Source organism: Podarcis erhardii, assembly GCF_964252035.2.
Source record: "Podarcis erhardii genome assembly, chromosome: 1".
Classification (NCBI taxonomy): Eukaryota; Metazoa; Chordata; class Lepidosauria; order Squamata; family Lacertidae; genus Podarcis; species Podarcis erhardii.
Genome location: NC_138497.1, coordinates 136,056,185 through 136,072,419, shown reverse-complemented (window position 1 = coordinate 136,072,419; position 16,235 = coordinate 136,056,185). Strand labels below are relative to the sequence as shown.

The following is a 16,235-nucleotide window of genomic DNA, read 5'->3' as shown; positions in this document are numbered from 1 at the left end:
ACTAAATCCAAGAAACCTACCATTTACACAAATTTTATGGCTCTGCCTTGAAATCCCAGGACCTTTTCTCCTTAAGATAAAATACCTCTTTATGCTACGTTCTAAGAGAGAACATAGTGGCCACCTCACAGTATGGACAGGAGCTGAAGTCAGGCCTACACTCCTCCTTGTCTTACCAGGACGGTGCAGCTGCTTACTCCATATAAGCTAAACCACCCCAGCCAAGCTGTGTGCATGCAGGTGGGCAGAGGAAGAGATTAGTATACACATTCTAGTTGGCATTCATCAAATATGTCAACACTTGATGAGAGGGGCCACATTGTTCTTAGGACTTAGTATGTGACACAGTCGCTTAAGAAGTTAGTCACCACCATCCCACTTTGAACGTAAAAGTAAGGCAGAAGGAAGGAAGGAAAGGGCAATAAGTGGTAGATTCAGCCTGGTCAGTGATCTAAGAGGATGGATGCAACTCGGACCCCTGGACACCACCTCCTCCACGAGGAAGGGGAGGAGCAGAGGAGCAAGGGCAAGGCTTGAGGCAACGCACTTCACTGCAGGGTGCTGGGCTAGATGACCTGTGGTCATCCCCTCCAACACTACAGTTCTGTCACTCTATGATTAATCTCATTCACAGCAAGCCATAAATGAGTAAGATAAGGGAGTGTGAGAGGTCCTGGGAGCATTATAAAGAAGGAGCTGAGTAAAAGGCAAATATAAATAATGTTACAAATACAGGTCTTAGGACAGAAAAGTGCTATAATATATGATGCTAATGCTTCGAAGTTCAAGGCAGGAACTTAAACTGATGCAGCTTCTGGGAACACCATAGAGGCTAAAAGCTCCCGTGAAGCAATTAAAGTTCCTGCCTTCAAGCACTAGGCAGTGCTAATCCCACGTGGAGCCAGAAAAGCCAGCACAGAAGATCAGATCAGATACAGTTTCTCAAACTGAAGGTACCAGTGTGCAACCATTTGATTACAGGAGCAAATGCTTTCTTTGCATAGCTATTGCCACAATTCTCTTCAAACACTCCCAGTTCACCCACAAAAGAATCTGGTATCTCCAGATGGCATCTCCTCAAGCCTCGTTTTTCATCCCAGCAGCAGGGAAGCAGTGTCCTCCCTGACTCCTGTCCCACATCACGGAAGTCAACACCAGCACTCCAAGAAGAAGTGAGCCATATTAGACAGTAGGCACCTTGTTTCCTGTGATTTGGTAAGCAAGTAGCTCTTTAATTCAAAACCATTCACACTTGAATACAGTTACAAGTTTCCCTTCAGATGCTTTACTCATCCAACAGTAATTTACAATGTTTTAAAAAGGGATATAAAGCAAGATCACTTGCTTAGATAAACTGTACATAGTTGGTGTTTTCTCTAGACAGCATCTAACGAGAATTTAACCTAGAACAGTGTGATGAGATGTTCTTGGTAATTCCTAAAGAATCACTTTTTGTGGAAAATCTGAAGCTAGAGAAAGGAATATTTTGTGGTCCATTTGCTAGCACACAAGATATTAATGAAAGTATTGTTTAAACGAAGAATTCACTTACTGCAAGTAGTTCTTCTCTTTGTTTCAAAGTCTCTTTGACTTCCATGAACTGAAACTGCAATATAGTATGGGCGTGTTTTTCCCTCTCAAAATCCTACAACGAAAACACATTATATATTTATTATGTGAACCTGTTTAGGAAAAGAAAGCTATTTTTTGCCAAGGATATTGCAGCATTATACCTGTCTCAACATTCCAGATGTTCCTGCTTGCTGGTGGGCATCTTCCTTTCTTTGGTAGTTATTATATATAAATTCTAAATTAGATACCATTAGGCAAGTGGTAAGTCATGGAGAAAGCTTTGGGCTTAAGGCCTATCTATCACCATGCATAAAATCCTTAAATTCTAACCTAGACCCACGTGCATAAATGCTTATGTGAGCAAGCTCCACCCATGTGACTCACCTACTATTGAGGGGAAAAGAGGGATCTACTAATTCAGTCATTTACTCACACTGGCTCTGATATATGCGCAAGATTTGCTGCCAATTGGGGGACTGCATACAAAGCTAAGGCTCACTTCCGCAGCATGACACATATTTAATATACATGCCATGTGTAAACCCATCATTAATTTAGTATCTGCTCAGAAAAAGGCACCTTTAAAAGGCGCCTCAGAAAAACTAGAGCCATCATAGGGGCAATGCAAACAGCACAATCCTAAATATGCTGACTCAGAAGTAAGGGCCTTGGAGAGGTCATTTGGATGCTGCCAATGAAGCAAATTCAGCACAGGAGGCAGCAGCCATGAGCTACTGGTCTCTGCAGTCACAGCAGGTGCTGTGATTCTCTAGTGCTTTTATTTCCCCCAGAGCTGAACTCCATTGTCTCTTGAGACAGACGGAGGCCAACAACGGTTAGGTAAGTTCTAGTGAAGTCAATGGGGCTTTCTTCCAGGTAAGTAGGGTTAGGTTTATAGCCTAAGACTCCTTCTTAAGACTTCTGATGTATCACTACTTACTTTGTTTTTCTCTTCATATTGTCTCTTAGATTCTGCAAGCTGTTCTTCCAGTTCCAACAATGCATCCTTCAAGGTGTCTACTTGATACATGAAATTGGTTTTCTCATTATCTAACTGAGCATTTGATACCATAGCCTTCTTATATTTCTCTTCAACTTCAGCTAGAGAGTCCTAAAGAAAAGAAAAAAGCACAGTGATTAATAAATACTTTTAGTTTACCAACCAAGTCAAAATGCTAGGAAGACTACCTTGTCAATGACTGCATTGACAAGCACTTTATTCTATTTCCCCAACATTTTCTTACCTGTTAATTTTTGCATTTTATGTGCTATTTCATGCAACTTAAAAACTACTTCTGGAAATCTAAAGGCATCTATTGTAAATTCCCTCAGATGGTGGTGGACTCTCACTCCTTGGAGGTTTTTAAGCGGAGGTTGGATGGCCAACTGTGATGTATGATCTAGTTGAGAGTCCTACATTGCAGAGAGTTGGACTAGATGATCCTCAGGATCCCTTCCAACTCTTCAAATGATTCTAAGTTGAGCACTCATTTCCCTTGGTGTCACAGTCTCATGCCTAAGCCTACTATAAAGAGATACCAGGAGGTTTAAAAAGCATTCTAAGGGAATAGGGTGTCAGTTGGGAAAGGTCACATTGAAGAACTCTTGAGTTATTGTTTCAGGAATTCCCATATACCCCAAATAGGGCTGTGCGATAAATCGCCACAATAACCCATGATAAGTGTTTCAACAAGGCAATATGCCAGTGAACAAAAGGTGGAGACATGAAGCTTCCCCGAGGGTAGCTCAGCTGAACAGATACTTTACAGATACTTGGCAGATAATTTGCAGGCACCTTTGTTTGGTCTCTCCCTCCTCCTGGGCTTCCCAGGTATCTTTCCACTTAGAGCTCAGCTAATTATGCAGAGTCTGCTAACCAGAAAGAACTGGAAAGCACTTCTTTCTTCCCTCACATTCACCCCACCAGTGGAAAAAAGAGAGAGAAGAGTTCTTATTTTTATTTTCTGGTGGTGTTTACATTGTTAGTTCCCCCCCCAAATAGCTTTCCTCCATATCTAAAAGGAAGGGTTTTAAATTTTTTTAAAGAAGACTATTTTTGCTTGCCTGCCTGCCTGCCTGCCTGCCTGCCCTTTGATAAAAAGGGAGAGGTTGGTGGGATGAGGGCTTTTGTGGGGGTCCTGAGGGGGGGCAGAATGGAGGGGAGAGGATTTAGTTGGCTGTGGTTTCTGGCTTGTGTCACAAGTCAATGGCAGCGAGTCAATGGCAGCCGTGGGCAGCGAGGAAGTTCAGGCAGGGGAAAGTCAGGATTTATGAGGCAAAAATCCCGGCAATGCTCCCCAGTGGAGTCTAGGGAGCTCCCTGCTGTGCTGCTCAAGCCCATGTCTGCCAACTTGAAAGGCGGAGCGGGTGCGACCTAGGACAGCCTCCGTCTCCAGCATGATTTGTGGTTGGTTCCTCCTTAATCTGGAATATTGGCGTTGATCAAGAGGCACTCCTGGACTGACATGCTGTATGCCAATGGGCTGCAATCAATCAGCTGCCAAAAGGACTGGGATTGGTTCTTTGAAGGTATTTATTTTTTTAATTTTTTGAAGCTTGAGAATCCTTACAACAGCTGGGAAAGTCCATCCCCCCCCCATACTCTCTGAAAAGCAGCAACAAATCCTCCCAATTTTTTGCAATTAATTACTCACCTTTCCTCCAAATGCACCAACCTCCCCTAACAATACTACAGAACTGGAAACTCCCAAAGCCAATTTTTTCTTTCTCCCCAGGGTTGCTAGAACAGAATAGGAAGGTGTGTGTAGTATTTAAATCCCCCCACCTCTCTCAATGAGTCCTGGGCCTCTCTAGGCAATAGAGTTTAACCCTTGGAGCGCCTCACCCGGGGGGGGGGAGAGGACAACCTATTTCTAGGTTTGCAGCAAGTAAAACCAAACAAAACACACAACCCTGTGCTTTATCCTTCCAGCACAAAAGCAAGCACTGAGGCTGCAATCCAAGTTGCAAGGGGCAGCCGTATGGGGATGTGGCAGCCATGTAATCCCAGGCTGCAATTGAGTGGCACATGGCTACGCCCTTCTCGTGCCACCCTCCCCGATCCGAGCCTTGCAAGACTGCTTGGGGAGGGTGTCGTGGGGATGCAGCAGCCATGCGCCCTTCAATCGAGATGCACGGCTGTCGCGTCCCCACACTGTCCTCCCCGAGCAGCCTTGTAAGGGATGGGATGCTGGGATGCTGGAGCGAGGAGAGTGCAACAGCAATGCTGCCCAGGGCTGGTGTCCTGGCGCTAGGGCCTGGGCACACACATGCACAGCCCAGGCAGCTGGCAGACACTCTCTGCTGCTGGAGAGTGTCTCCGGTTTGCTAGTAAACCTGAATTACTGTGTCATGAAACGATGCATGTCTAAAAAGCATGTCACCAACATGAAAAGTTTGGAAAGCACTGCCTTAGCCGCTACACTGTATCATTATTCAGATTTCTGGGTCTTGTTGCAAATTTTAATGACTGTGGGAGAAATAAAAGTGGAAAGTTGAACAGCATTTCATAAAGAATGCCTGTGCCACAGAAAGACTATGCTGAACCTTAAAAGAACCCAGCCTTACTAAGAATGTGAAAGAATGTAAGTTTACTACCCATCCCTCCCCCACTATCTTCTCCCCCAACCTTAAACTGTATACAACATTAATGGCTCATATCAAATCTAACTGATCTGTAGAAAAGACTCTACAACCTGAAAACCGAGACAATGCTCATACTTTTTTCAACCCAAGAAAATATTTAATAAAAGCTATTTTTTAAAAACCACTCCCTTGAAATTCTGTGGCACAGAATTTCAAAATCAGCATACATGCTTGGGTCTGATTTTAAAATGATTCTCTAGCTCATATTGACCCCCTTTTCACTGAAACTGGCCAAATTCAAACTGTACAGCTCTTCAGAAATGCATGATTTTATGTGAAAGTGTATACCCTTGAATTAGTAGTATAAAGCATGCAAAAGCTGTTTTAAGTGAGTGTGCTGCTTGCTCAGTCTGTTAATGTGCTTTAAGTACATACGCTGCTATGAGCTGAATAATTAGAACTAGAACTTTGTAAGTTCAGGTTGCAATTTCACAACTCTGAAAGAAAACATGCTTGTTAAATTACACTCCATTCTTGTTCCCTCTCCGGATATTTATCCAAGGTTAATCCCACAAGCTCACTCCAGCATAAACTTGTACCTTCATTTCCTTCAGTCCCTGCATGTATTTTCCTTCTACATCCTGAATCTGGTCCTTTAACTCATTGATATCCTGAAGAAAATCGCAAAGCATGTGTCAAAAACCCCCACTGAGTAATCACTGAAAACCACTGGGTAACCAATGACATTACAAAAATAGAATTTCCTAGTCATTCTTTTTACAAGTCATTCGTTGTGATGAAATATATATCCCTATACCAATTATTTTTGCACGGTAAGACAGGACAGAAGCAAGTCCCTTTACCAGCTTTCACCTCCAACAAGCAGCGTACCTTAATTTCTCTAATAGATGCTTCAGTATCAACCGAGATGGAGGTATCTCCACTGCCTCGCCGGGAAGATGTTCCACCTAGAGAAGCCAGCGTAGCTGCTGACAAGCTTGACACAGTACGAACCCCCTGGAATACAATCAAGGAGTGTTTACAATAAAAGCAGTGTAAGTCTTTGTCATAGAATCTAAGATTTGGAAAGTACCTCAAGATGGGAAATATTCTTAGTTATAAATTTTTTAAAAACTGTTGCTTAATTTCAGGATATTCTTTAATGTTTCCCACCTTTCATTATGGAAAACAACAGAGGAAGAGCCTGCTGGATCAGGCCAGTGGCCCATCTAGCCGAGCATCCTGTTCTCCCAGTGGGTGACCAGATGCCTCTAGGAAGCCTCACGGCAGGAGCTGAGCAACACAACCTTCCACCCACTCAGTATTCTAAAGGGCTGTCTGTCCCAGGAGGATGGAGCAAGCTTGTTTTCTTCTGCTTTGGAGGGGAGGACCTGAACCAATGGCTTCAAGTTACAAGAAAGGAGATTCCGACTAAACTTCAGGAAGAACTTTCTGACATTAAGAGCTGTTAGACAGTGGAAGAGACTTCCTTGGAACATGGTGAACTCTCCTTCATTGGAGGTTTTTGGGTAGCCACCTGCCATGGACGCTTTGGGACCCCTTTCCAAATCTACAATTTCTGGTATTCAGGTAGGAATACAGGAATACAGAGGAAGCTGAACATAACCTTTTGGTAAGAACTGTAGTCATTGATCGCCTTCTGTTCAGTAATATTTTACTAATCACAAAACTGTTCTTCATGTTTAAAGGCAAACAGAAAAGCTTTGATAAGTTCATTTAAATTGCACCTGTGACCTGGTCTAGAAGTAACACTGTCATTTCAGCAAACCATGGTTCATCAGAGTGGGGAAAAGCAATGAGGCGCAACACTCCCCTTCCTCCCTTCAAGCACCTGGCTGGACAGAAAACTTCCTGGTTTTTTGTTTCCTAGGATGCCCTAACTGAGAATCTGGGGTTTACACATTTCCTACAAATCAGAATCAAGCTGTTCCTGGTTTGCCATTCTGTTCGACTTCAAACACATGCGTATCTTCCTTTTTTATTCCTGGCCATGTATCACACCTGCACCTCTAAGCAACAAGTACATGTAATGAGATTAACTCTGAAAGCACAACCTCCAAACTATACTATTCAAACTTATTCTTACAGCAAAAAGTGGGTATATATCCTGAAATATAATAACACCTGGATTTCTGAATACAGCAAGAATAACTAACTATGAATATATCATTGCACATACATGAAGTCAAAAAAGAGTCAATGGCAGAAAATTTAGGAGCTGAAAACCATCAAAACATTTTCAATAGAAACTCCAAAATCCAGTGAATCTTATTTCTGTTCTTCATGATTAGGAGACATTTCTCAATCTATGCCTGTCATTTAATATTGTGCACAGGTACCTTTCCTCCCACACACAACCATGCTACCCATTCACTCTTACCTTTTCAAAGTCTTTTTCAGGCCTTTCTTCAACCTACAGGAGAGAGAAGAAAGAAACCATAATTGAACCACAAGGACCCATTTTCCCATCATGAGAGTGTCTTCAAACCTTTTCAGCATGACATCACTGGCTGTATACAATCTTGGAGTAAAGGTGGTTATTTACTCCTAAGCAACTAAGCATGGGACTTTTGTTTTGTTTTGTTTACTTCAGAGACTAAAAGGTATCCCTTAAAATTCATCCTCTTTTAAAAGTTTGATTTGGTTTTAAACAGGCCCCGTTGCATCTGTCAGGCACTTGAATAGTGTTCAAATGCTTTAAGTGATGAAAGTACTGAAAGCTTAACATGTGAGCAGAAAAGACTGTGTTTACACCACAATGTTCTCCTTTAGCTTTCATGAAAGTGCCAGTTTCCCTCCACACCCACCTGCTGAATATCTTGTTTAAATGTTAGGGTTCATTATTGTTCCACAGGATGTGTACCACTTTAAAAGCCAGGGTGCATATCCTGACATAGTTTTTGCAGCTGGTGCTGATAAGTCTCTTTAATTAGCTGAATAAGGTGATTACAGTGTTTCTTTTTCCTTAGCATATATTAAACCTTGCAAAGCTCTCTTTGCATCTTTTCAGTGATTCCATCTGTGTGGTCTAATCTGCACGCACCCCAGATATCCGACTCCGAGATTGAGACGTGACTTTGAAGGGAAAGAAACTAATAGTGTGCATCTCACTCTTGGGAGACACACATGAAGTCAGAAGTGAAATACATGAAAGAGCCTGCAACCATCAGCCGGGGAATATCCTGTGTTGCCAGTGTGGCATTGCAAACCCACCAAATCCAGCCAACATGTGTGTAGCAGGTTTGTGGACATAACTGAAGGAATTCCTAAGCAAGTCATTGTTCCTTCTACAAACAATGTGGAAGCGGCTGCCACCGCTGCTGCCCCCCTGTCGGCCAAGGTGTGACTTAAGAAGCTGGAGCACCTGCTGGTGGACAGACCTCAGTGCATCAAGAATGTCCTGAGCATGGAGGCACTGCTGGACCTCCTGGTCAACCTCAACACAGAGGGCCACTGCGACTCGCTACTCTAGAGGAACAGGTTTGCCTCCAAATTCCTCGCGTGGGAATGGACCGCCTGACTATTGAGAGTGATGTGGGCGGGCTCCTTATCAATTGTGCCTTGGAAGACTACCTGGAGTAAACATTCATTTTATCGCTGGTGGTAGGCCCAAGAGCTCCATCACCTCCACCTGTCAGGAGCCGGAGTTGGGTCAGGCATAGGTCAGCAACAAAAAACATGGGTGTCACTGAAGTTAGTTCTTTATTCAAAGAAACCAAAACAGTACAGGCCTAGTGATCCCAGCAGCTCTTCCCGATAGGTCTTGCTCCAATGAGGCAGCTGGAAAGACTGAAGGCCCCTGCCTCCCCCCGGCCCCTCCCCTCCGGGGTCTTTCCCAAGCAGCTGCAAACTGTGCCTGTGCAACCAATCTCTGCTCTGCTCTGTTCACTTCTCTGCATATTCTACAAGGCCAGGGCAGAGAGGAGCTGGTCACAGCAGGAGGGGAAGACTCCCTGGATTCTTCAGCAGCCTCTTGGCCAACCTCCTCTCCAGCCTCTGATTCTGCCTCTGATGCTGGACTGCTCTCTGCCACAGCCTCTTCCTGTCCATGAAACCCTGTTACCTCTTTTGCTTCTGACACATCCTCCTCTCGGTCTGCTCCTTCTTTTCCCTTTGACCACTCCTCATCATCCACCACCACTGCCCTGGCTCTGAGCTTTCTTCCCCTGGGGTCCCCCCCCCACGCCTCTGCATCCAGCCAGTCCATGACACCACCATGGCCTGAGGACCCCAAGCTGGCTCAGCACCTGGTTGAGCTGGCTTAACAACAGGCATGATGAGTCTTTTGTGTGTATTTTAATGAACTGAACAGACCAAAAGATTTTGAATCATGGGTGTGTGTTGTGAACTTAACAGTACTTATCTTACTTTAGTTACTTGCTATTTTGATAATTTTGTTTTATAGAGTCTAAATGTTGTATTGATTTGTTAACCATGTTATACGACTTTTACTGTAATTGTGATGTTCAGCTTATTTGTTAGTTGTTGTTTTGTTTGCTGTTTAGATGGGACTAACACAATGTGTTACACCTTGGCATAGGAGCCAACTCCTAGGGGCTGAGGGGTCTTCGCCACCTCCAATGAATATTTGAGGGGACTGGATGCCTGCAAAGTTGATGGGCATTGCTATTAAAATGGTATGTGTGCACCGCATCATGTGACTGATTATGGGGGGGCAGGGTTTACCTGGGCCCCCTCAATATTTTATTCAGGTTGGCACCCCTGTACCTGGGGCTCACTGTGATGAGTCATTAGAAACTGTACTGTACTTGACAGTATAGGTGCCAGCTGCTAATTGGGACCAGTTGAATAAAGCACATGGCTCCAGGTCTCAAACAGCAGCACTGGCTAACTCTCCACTTCTGGCCACACTTCAAAGTGTTGGTGATAACCTTTAAATTACTGGGCAGCTTGTGACTCAGACACTTGAATATCTGTCGTCTTCCATAAAAGCATATTCAAAGCTACTTGGATTAGACTAATTGAAATAACAGGATTTAAGTTAGCTATCATGATGAACAAGTCCCACTGATATCCTTTGGTCTTTTCAAAACATAACTGCATCCAACCTATTATCACCACCAGACTATATGAACTGACCTGAGAGTGTTAGCATGCAAATTTAGGATGGTATTTGCTGCTAGTCCTATTCAGAGCACACCTGCTGAAGTTAATGGACATGACTAACTTAGCCTCAATAATTCCAGTGAGTCTACTCTGAGGAGAACTTAGCTGAATACCACTCTTAATAAATAAATTGATGTAGAAATGAAATTTTCTTTCAGAAATGTTATTTTCTTGAACATATAAAACTGAAATGGAGTAAACTGAGTGCTTGTGAGAAGGCTTCTCTCTTCTTGTTCTGTTACTGTATTGCTATGCCGTCGATGCTTTCCCCAGCCAAATAACATTTGGTGTGATTTTTAGCATTGCAAGAAGACAAACGGCAATCTCTGCTCTTCCTTGCCTTTGCCTCATGGGTTGTCCTCAGGCTTTCTTTCTTTCTTTCTTTCTTTCTTTCTTTCTTTCTCTCTCTCTCTCTCTCTCTCTCTCTTTCTTTCTTTCTTTCTTTCTTTCCAGAGCCCCCCAAAACCCAAATACTACTTTTGAGAAGCTGTTTTACACAGCACTTTCCAGCAGATGGAGCTCTTTGTAATTTAATTCAGCTCAACAGTAGAATTATATGGTACATTTAAGTCAAATCAGGCTGCTATCCTGTGCCGTTATTTTGAAAGAAATCTCACTGAGCTCAATGGAAGTTATTTATGAGTAAAGGCCAGTATGATGATTAGAGTGCTGGACTAGGTCCAGGAATCAACACCCCCCCTTAGCCATGGAGCTCCCCTGCTGAGCGCAGGCCAGTCACTGTCTCTCACCCAGCCTATGCAGGGTTGTTAGGATAAAATGGGGAGCACACCTTGAGCTCCTTGGAGGAAAGGAGATATAAAAGTGACAAATAAAAGGAAATGTTCATTTTAAATTAGATTTCATTGTAGTAAAGAATATGATCCACTTTGCTACACTGCAAGGTGACGTTTTATATTAACCTTTAAGAGTACAATTAGTAAGAATAGCAGGGGTATCATAAACTTCAAAGAATAAACATGAACTACTTGCATAACTATGCAAGGAGAATCTGGGCCGCTTAAGCTTTTATAATGATGATGATGATCATCATCATTATTTAGAGTGCAATGCAATGGGGAAATAACAGCAGAGATCAGAAGAGACCTGGACACTCTCAGCCTAACCTACATCTCAAGGTTGCTGTGAGGATAAAAAGGGGGGGGGGCAATGGCATGCATCACTTTGAACTCCTCTCAGCTTCACCTTCCTTACAGGGTTGTTGTGATGATAAAATTCGGGAAAGGACCGTGTATATCAGCTTGAGCTTCTTGGGAGAAAAATAGTGGGGTGTTGTTTTTTTTAAAAAAAAGTTTTTTGAAATTTTAACTTTTAATTATTTATTTGTTTCTTTTTCTAAACAGTTTACAGTGGGTATAAATGAACAGATACTGTTTTCACCATAGTGGCAGTACCATTCTGGGAAGAACATCAGCTTTTCATGCTCCTCTCCATGTCCCTCTGTCTAGGTAGCTTTGCCTCTTCATAGTTCTGATTTCAGACATTGTGATAAATCGGTATATCACCATGTTTAGCTGCTGATATGTCACAATGCTGAAAACCAGATATTGCCCAGCCCTAGTATAGAGTGCCACTGGGTATTGATCACTTTTACTGCTAAAACAGTGACTACACTGACTGAAGGCTATATATAAGGCCAGGATGGGGCAGCAGCTTCGTTTTTAAAACATCTGGATCTGCTTGATTCTGTAAGAGACAGATCTGAGGCAATCTTTACAATTCCAGTATTTCAGGATCTTTCAGAAAACATTAACTGCAAATTGCAAAATGTTTTCAAGACACATTCAAGCATCATTACAGACACAAAAAATAAAGACAGCATTATATTCAATTTATAACAAAATATGTAGTTGTGATTTTAAAAAGCCTTTACTACTACACTGTTGCTATTTCAATAGTCTAGGTATATTTTAACTTTCATTGTTTTATGATATGTAAGCTTGGACTGTGAAGTATTTTATCAAGTGACATGTAAGATACTCAGAATAGTTTCAAATGAAACTGTACCAAATGACAGTCTATGGCCTTGGCTAAAGTGTCTGATGGACTTAATGTACCAGACAAGACTCAACACTGGCACGCACAGTGCCACCCACGTCCCTAAGGCTCATTACCGTATCTTTAACCATTAATTTGCTTGTTGTTGATAATATTAGAATATGGAAAATATTTTCTGAGACAACTGAAGTCTACAAGATAGGGCTGTGGTCTAAACCACAGAGCCTAGGGCTTGCCGATCAGAAGGTCAGTGGTTCAAATCCCCATGAAGGGGTGAGCTCCTGTTGCTCAGTCCCTGCTCCTGCCAACCTAGCAGTTCGAAAGCACGTCAAAGTACAAGCAGATGAATAGGTACTGCTCCGGCGGGAAAGTAAACAGCGTTTCCGTGCACTGCTCTGGTTCGCCAGAAGCAGCTTAGTCATGCTGGCCACATGACCCGGAAGCTGTACGCCGGCTCCCTCGGCCAATAAAGTGAGATGAGCACCGCAACCCGAGTCGTCTGTGATTGGACCTAACAGTCAGGGGTCCCTTTACCTTAACTAATTAAGTTTAAGCAATGCTAAACCTAGATTCTTTTCAGATGTTTTATAAAGATCAGTTTCATTTGTTGTGAGACACTAGTGTTGCATGCAGTATTAGGTTGGGGAGAAAAAAGGGGGAAAGAAGAGGAACCTAGGTAGTGGGAAATGGGGCATACATTTTTAAAATATACAAAAGCATAACTGTGGCTCCATTGTCTTAAGCAACCTGAAAACCAGTCCTTCCCTACATTGTGGTGTTCTTTTGCTTAAAGTGAAAAGCAGCTACTTATAACCAGAAAACCAAGGAAACATCTTCAACCTGAGTTACAAGCACAGGGCAGCAAGCAACAGCAAACACCTATCTTAGCAGAATTTTCATAACATCTAATAACATTTGGAGAAGAAATTAGAAATAAGAGCCCCAGTTACAGCACAAATGACCTGGTGGTTATTATACTAGTTCAAAAGATGGCCAGTCGCTTTTCAGCAGTAAATGAATCAGAACTCATTAATTGCCCATATATTGCAGTGTTCTTGCTTCAGTAGAAATAGCCTTGGGAGACAGAAATAAAGCAATTCAATCAGGTAAAGAGGAAGCAGAAAAGCATGCTCACCACGGGACTTGCACGAGCAGAACTAGCTCTAGAAGAAGCTCGAGATCCTGAGCCGAGGTAGCAACTGTACTCCGAAGGCTGCCCACAAATACCCCAAAAGTTTGCGTCAAACAGAGACGAGAAAAAAGAAGCATTAGGATAGTGGAAATCAGACAGATTTGCTAGCATTTCTCATAAGTTAAGAGCAGGATAGCATATGGCTACAGAAAGGCAGAGTAGATGTCCCCATGAAGGAAGTTAATAAACCAACGTAAAATAGATTCACTTAAAAAAACTGAAGCAAAATATTTCTGTAGAATTACGTACTACCAGCCAAAATCTATGAGTCATCGCCCGTGTAGTCTAGCGGCAGGTAAGTTTGTAGATATGTGACGGTTGGTGCACTCACACCAGAGTTAAGATTAGATTCCAGTTTAGTCCAATAATCGTTGGAACATTTTGCATATTTTACCTAGAGAAGCAGGAACTTCAGAAACTACTTTTAAGACTGTGTGCTCATATTAAATTGCTTCAAATAACTAAATTATGCTCTTGTTACCTCTCAGGTGGACAATAATGATACAAATTAGGGTGTGAAATTTATCAACACTTTTGCCACTAGCTCCAAAATTCAAGAGTTATTTCACATAAACTCAAGGCTTTCTATGTGCCCAGTGGGATTTCTCAACCTAAACAGTCTCCCTCCCCATAGCTTATTACAAACTGCTCCTGAAACTACTTTCAAAAATAATTTACTAACCGACATCTGGGGCGTCAGAATCTGTGCTAACGTTGTCAATGAAATGTTACCTGGGGTATATTTATTTGTCAACATTTTTATCCTGCCCTTGCTTGCAAGAACTCCGGAAAATATACGTGTTCTCCTACTTTATCCTCTCAGCAACCCTGTGAGGTAGGGTAGACTGAATTCACAATAATGAATACCAGTGCAACAGAAGTGGTATCCACAACGTGGGCAGCAGAACAGAACTGTGTAAATCTACCCCCAAAACAATTATAATTTATGAGCTGGAGAATAAGAATGTGGGTCTTTGCAGATTCACTTAAAGTCTGAACCCAGTGCATAAGCATTAGCAGCACTGACTGGATTTATTCTAGTGGCTGATTAAACTATACTGAAAAATGGGAGTTTTAAAATAATATTCCCATAAAAACACTATTTTTCCATTAAGTAGAGATTGGTAATCAAGGTTACTTTAAAAGTAGGGTACTTTGTGGGATCATAATATCACTTGCCGTAAGATCAGTTGCCAAAAACATTAATGCACTGCACACACATTACATTCCCTATGTATCTTGTGTAATTTAAGAGGACATTTAATGTGAAATATCCCTCACCTTCTGAAATCCACTATGAATTTCATCTCACAGAATGAGACATAGAAAGAGAAGATATACTGATGAAACCAATCCGGAACCTTGCTCATCTTTAAGAAGCATTTAATATGATCCAGTGATAATCAATGATAATCCAATCAGAAACTGCCAAAGCATTGATTGGTGCAAGTCCAATATCATTCAGCTAGAAGCTGGTTGACCATACTGAGATTCATTGAACAATATTCCACAATTATGCATACCATGAGAAAATTAACTCAGAACATGAGAGAGATAATTTCAACAGTATTTCATTTTTAATTAGTATTTTTTTAAAAAACAAAAACCAAACTGGTAAGTGAAAATTAGCAAGGGAAAATCCACATCATCTGTAAATCATTAGTAGAAAGCGTGAGAAAAATAGGATTTAACATTCCACCAAGTGTAGTACTGCAAAATATGTCTGGTCATTTAAGCATTACAATAAAAAATGATTTGTACTTCCAGAGACACTGCATAGAAGGGAAGTATAGTAGGAGGAAGAGGCTCTCATCTGGGGTGTGATTCAAGGTTTCGCATCTTGCCTATGGAATGATCCCTTCTTCTCCCACTGTTTTCCTGAGCCCACAGAGAGCCAATTTCAAGGGGAGGAAGGAGGAAGGAAGAAAGCCCAGCTGCACACATGGAATTCCTTGTGCAGGGTTTCCACTGACTGGGCTTGTTAGCTGAATCCCACCTCTGGCCTTGATCTACATTTAAAATATTGTTGTTTTTATTTAAAGATGATAAATTGCAATTCAGATTTAAATAAAATAGTTCACATTGCCTGTATTCTTGTGATTTTCCAAATGTACTCACACACAATTGTTAACTATTCCTACTTCCATTAAACCAAAGTTTGTTATATCCATGCTGGCGAACTGTGGTTTAAGCGAGTTCCTCAAACCAATATTGCAAACTACAATTTGATCCTGGCTTGCAGTTCTAGTTTGGAGCACTTGCTCAAGCCACAGTTTCTAGTTTAGGAATAACAGCAACGTAACTTCATTCACTCTAGATGGAGTAAAACAGGAAGCAATGATTAAAGCCCCACATATGAGGGGAGCAAGGAGTGTCTAAAGCAGTTCAGCCGACTTTCACACAACCTGCAGGCTGCAGTACATTCTCCTGCACTCTTCTAACTGAATACCAAGGGGAACTGAACACTGTTGAACACTGCCGACTGATACCACTCTGACTTATTTTTCCTCTGTATAAATAAACGGGTTTAACAGCCTTGCTGCAAACCATAGTTTGGAGCAGTGGTGCCAAACAGTTTTGGGCACTGCCCCCTTGGTTCCATAAACTCAACCCCAGTGCCCTCTAGTTGACCGTATAAAAAGTATTATTCAGAATAGTGGTTTGCATAATCCACAAGGAAAGGTATGACACAACAGCATTCAAAACAGTAGCAATTAATTGC

The 16,235-nt window shown here is 42.0% G+C and overlaps 1 protein-coding gene and 1 long non-coding RNA gene across 19 annotated transcripts in view; one reads left to right on the top strand and one right to left on the bottom strand.

Annotated features, from left to right (window-relative positions):
- Positions 1-16,235, top strand: part of LOC309335697 — a 111,851-nt gene that overhangs the window by 24,527 nt on the left and 71,089 nt on the right. The window contains exon 2 of the long non-coding RNA XR_014153638.1: positions 6,546-6,632. This is a non-coding gene — a long non-coding RNA (uncharacterized lncRNA). The remainder of the gene's footprint in view (positions 1-6,545; positions 6,633-16,235) is intronic.
- The window catches only part of LRRFIP1 (LRR binding FLII interacting protein 1), a 104,744-nt gene that overhangs the window by 21,295 nt on the left and 67,214 nt on the right, over positions 1-16,235 (bottom strand). For 10 of the 18 annotated variants that reach the window (XM_081859753.1, XM_081859766.1, XM_081859770.1 and 7 more), the window contains 6 exons: positions 13,457-13,534; positions 7,559-7,591; positions 6,049-6,174; positions 5,757-5,828; positions 2,513-2,683; positions 1,553-1,645 (listed from right to left, as the gene is read on the bottom strand). In XM_081859753.1, the coding sequence (XP_081715879.1) occupies positions 1,553-1,645; positions 2,513-2,683; positions 5,757-5,828; positions 6,049-6,174; positions 7,559-7,591; positions 13,457-13,534 (573 nt within the window). The remainder of the gene's footprint in view (positions 1-1,552; positions 1,646-2,512; positions 2,684-5,756; positions 5,829-6,048; positions 6,175-7,558; positions 7,592-13,456; positions 13,535-16,235) is intronic. The other 8 variants (XM_081859754.1, XM_081859755.1, XM_081859758.1 and 5 more) reach the window with 3 other exon arrangements.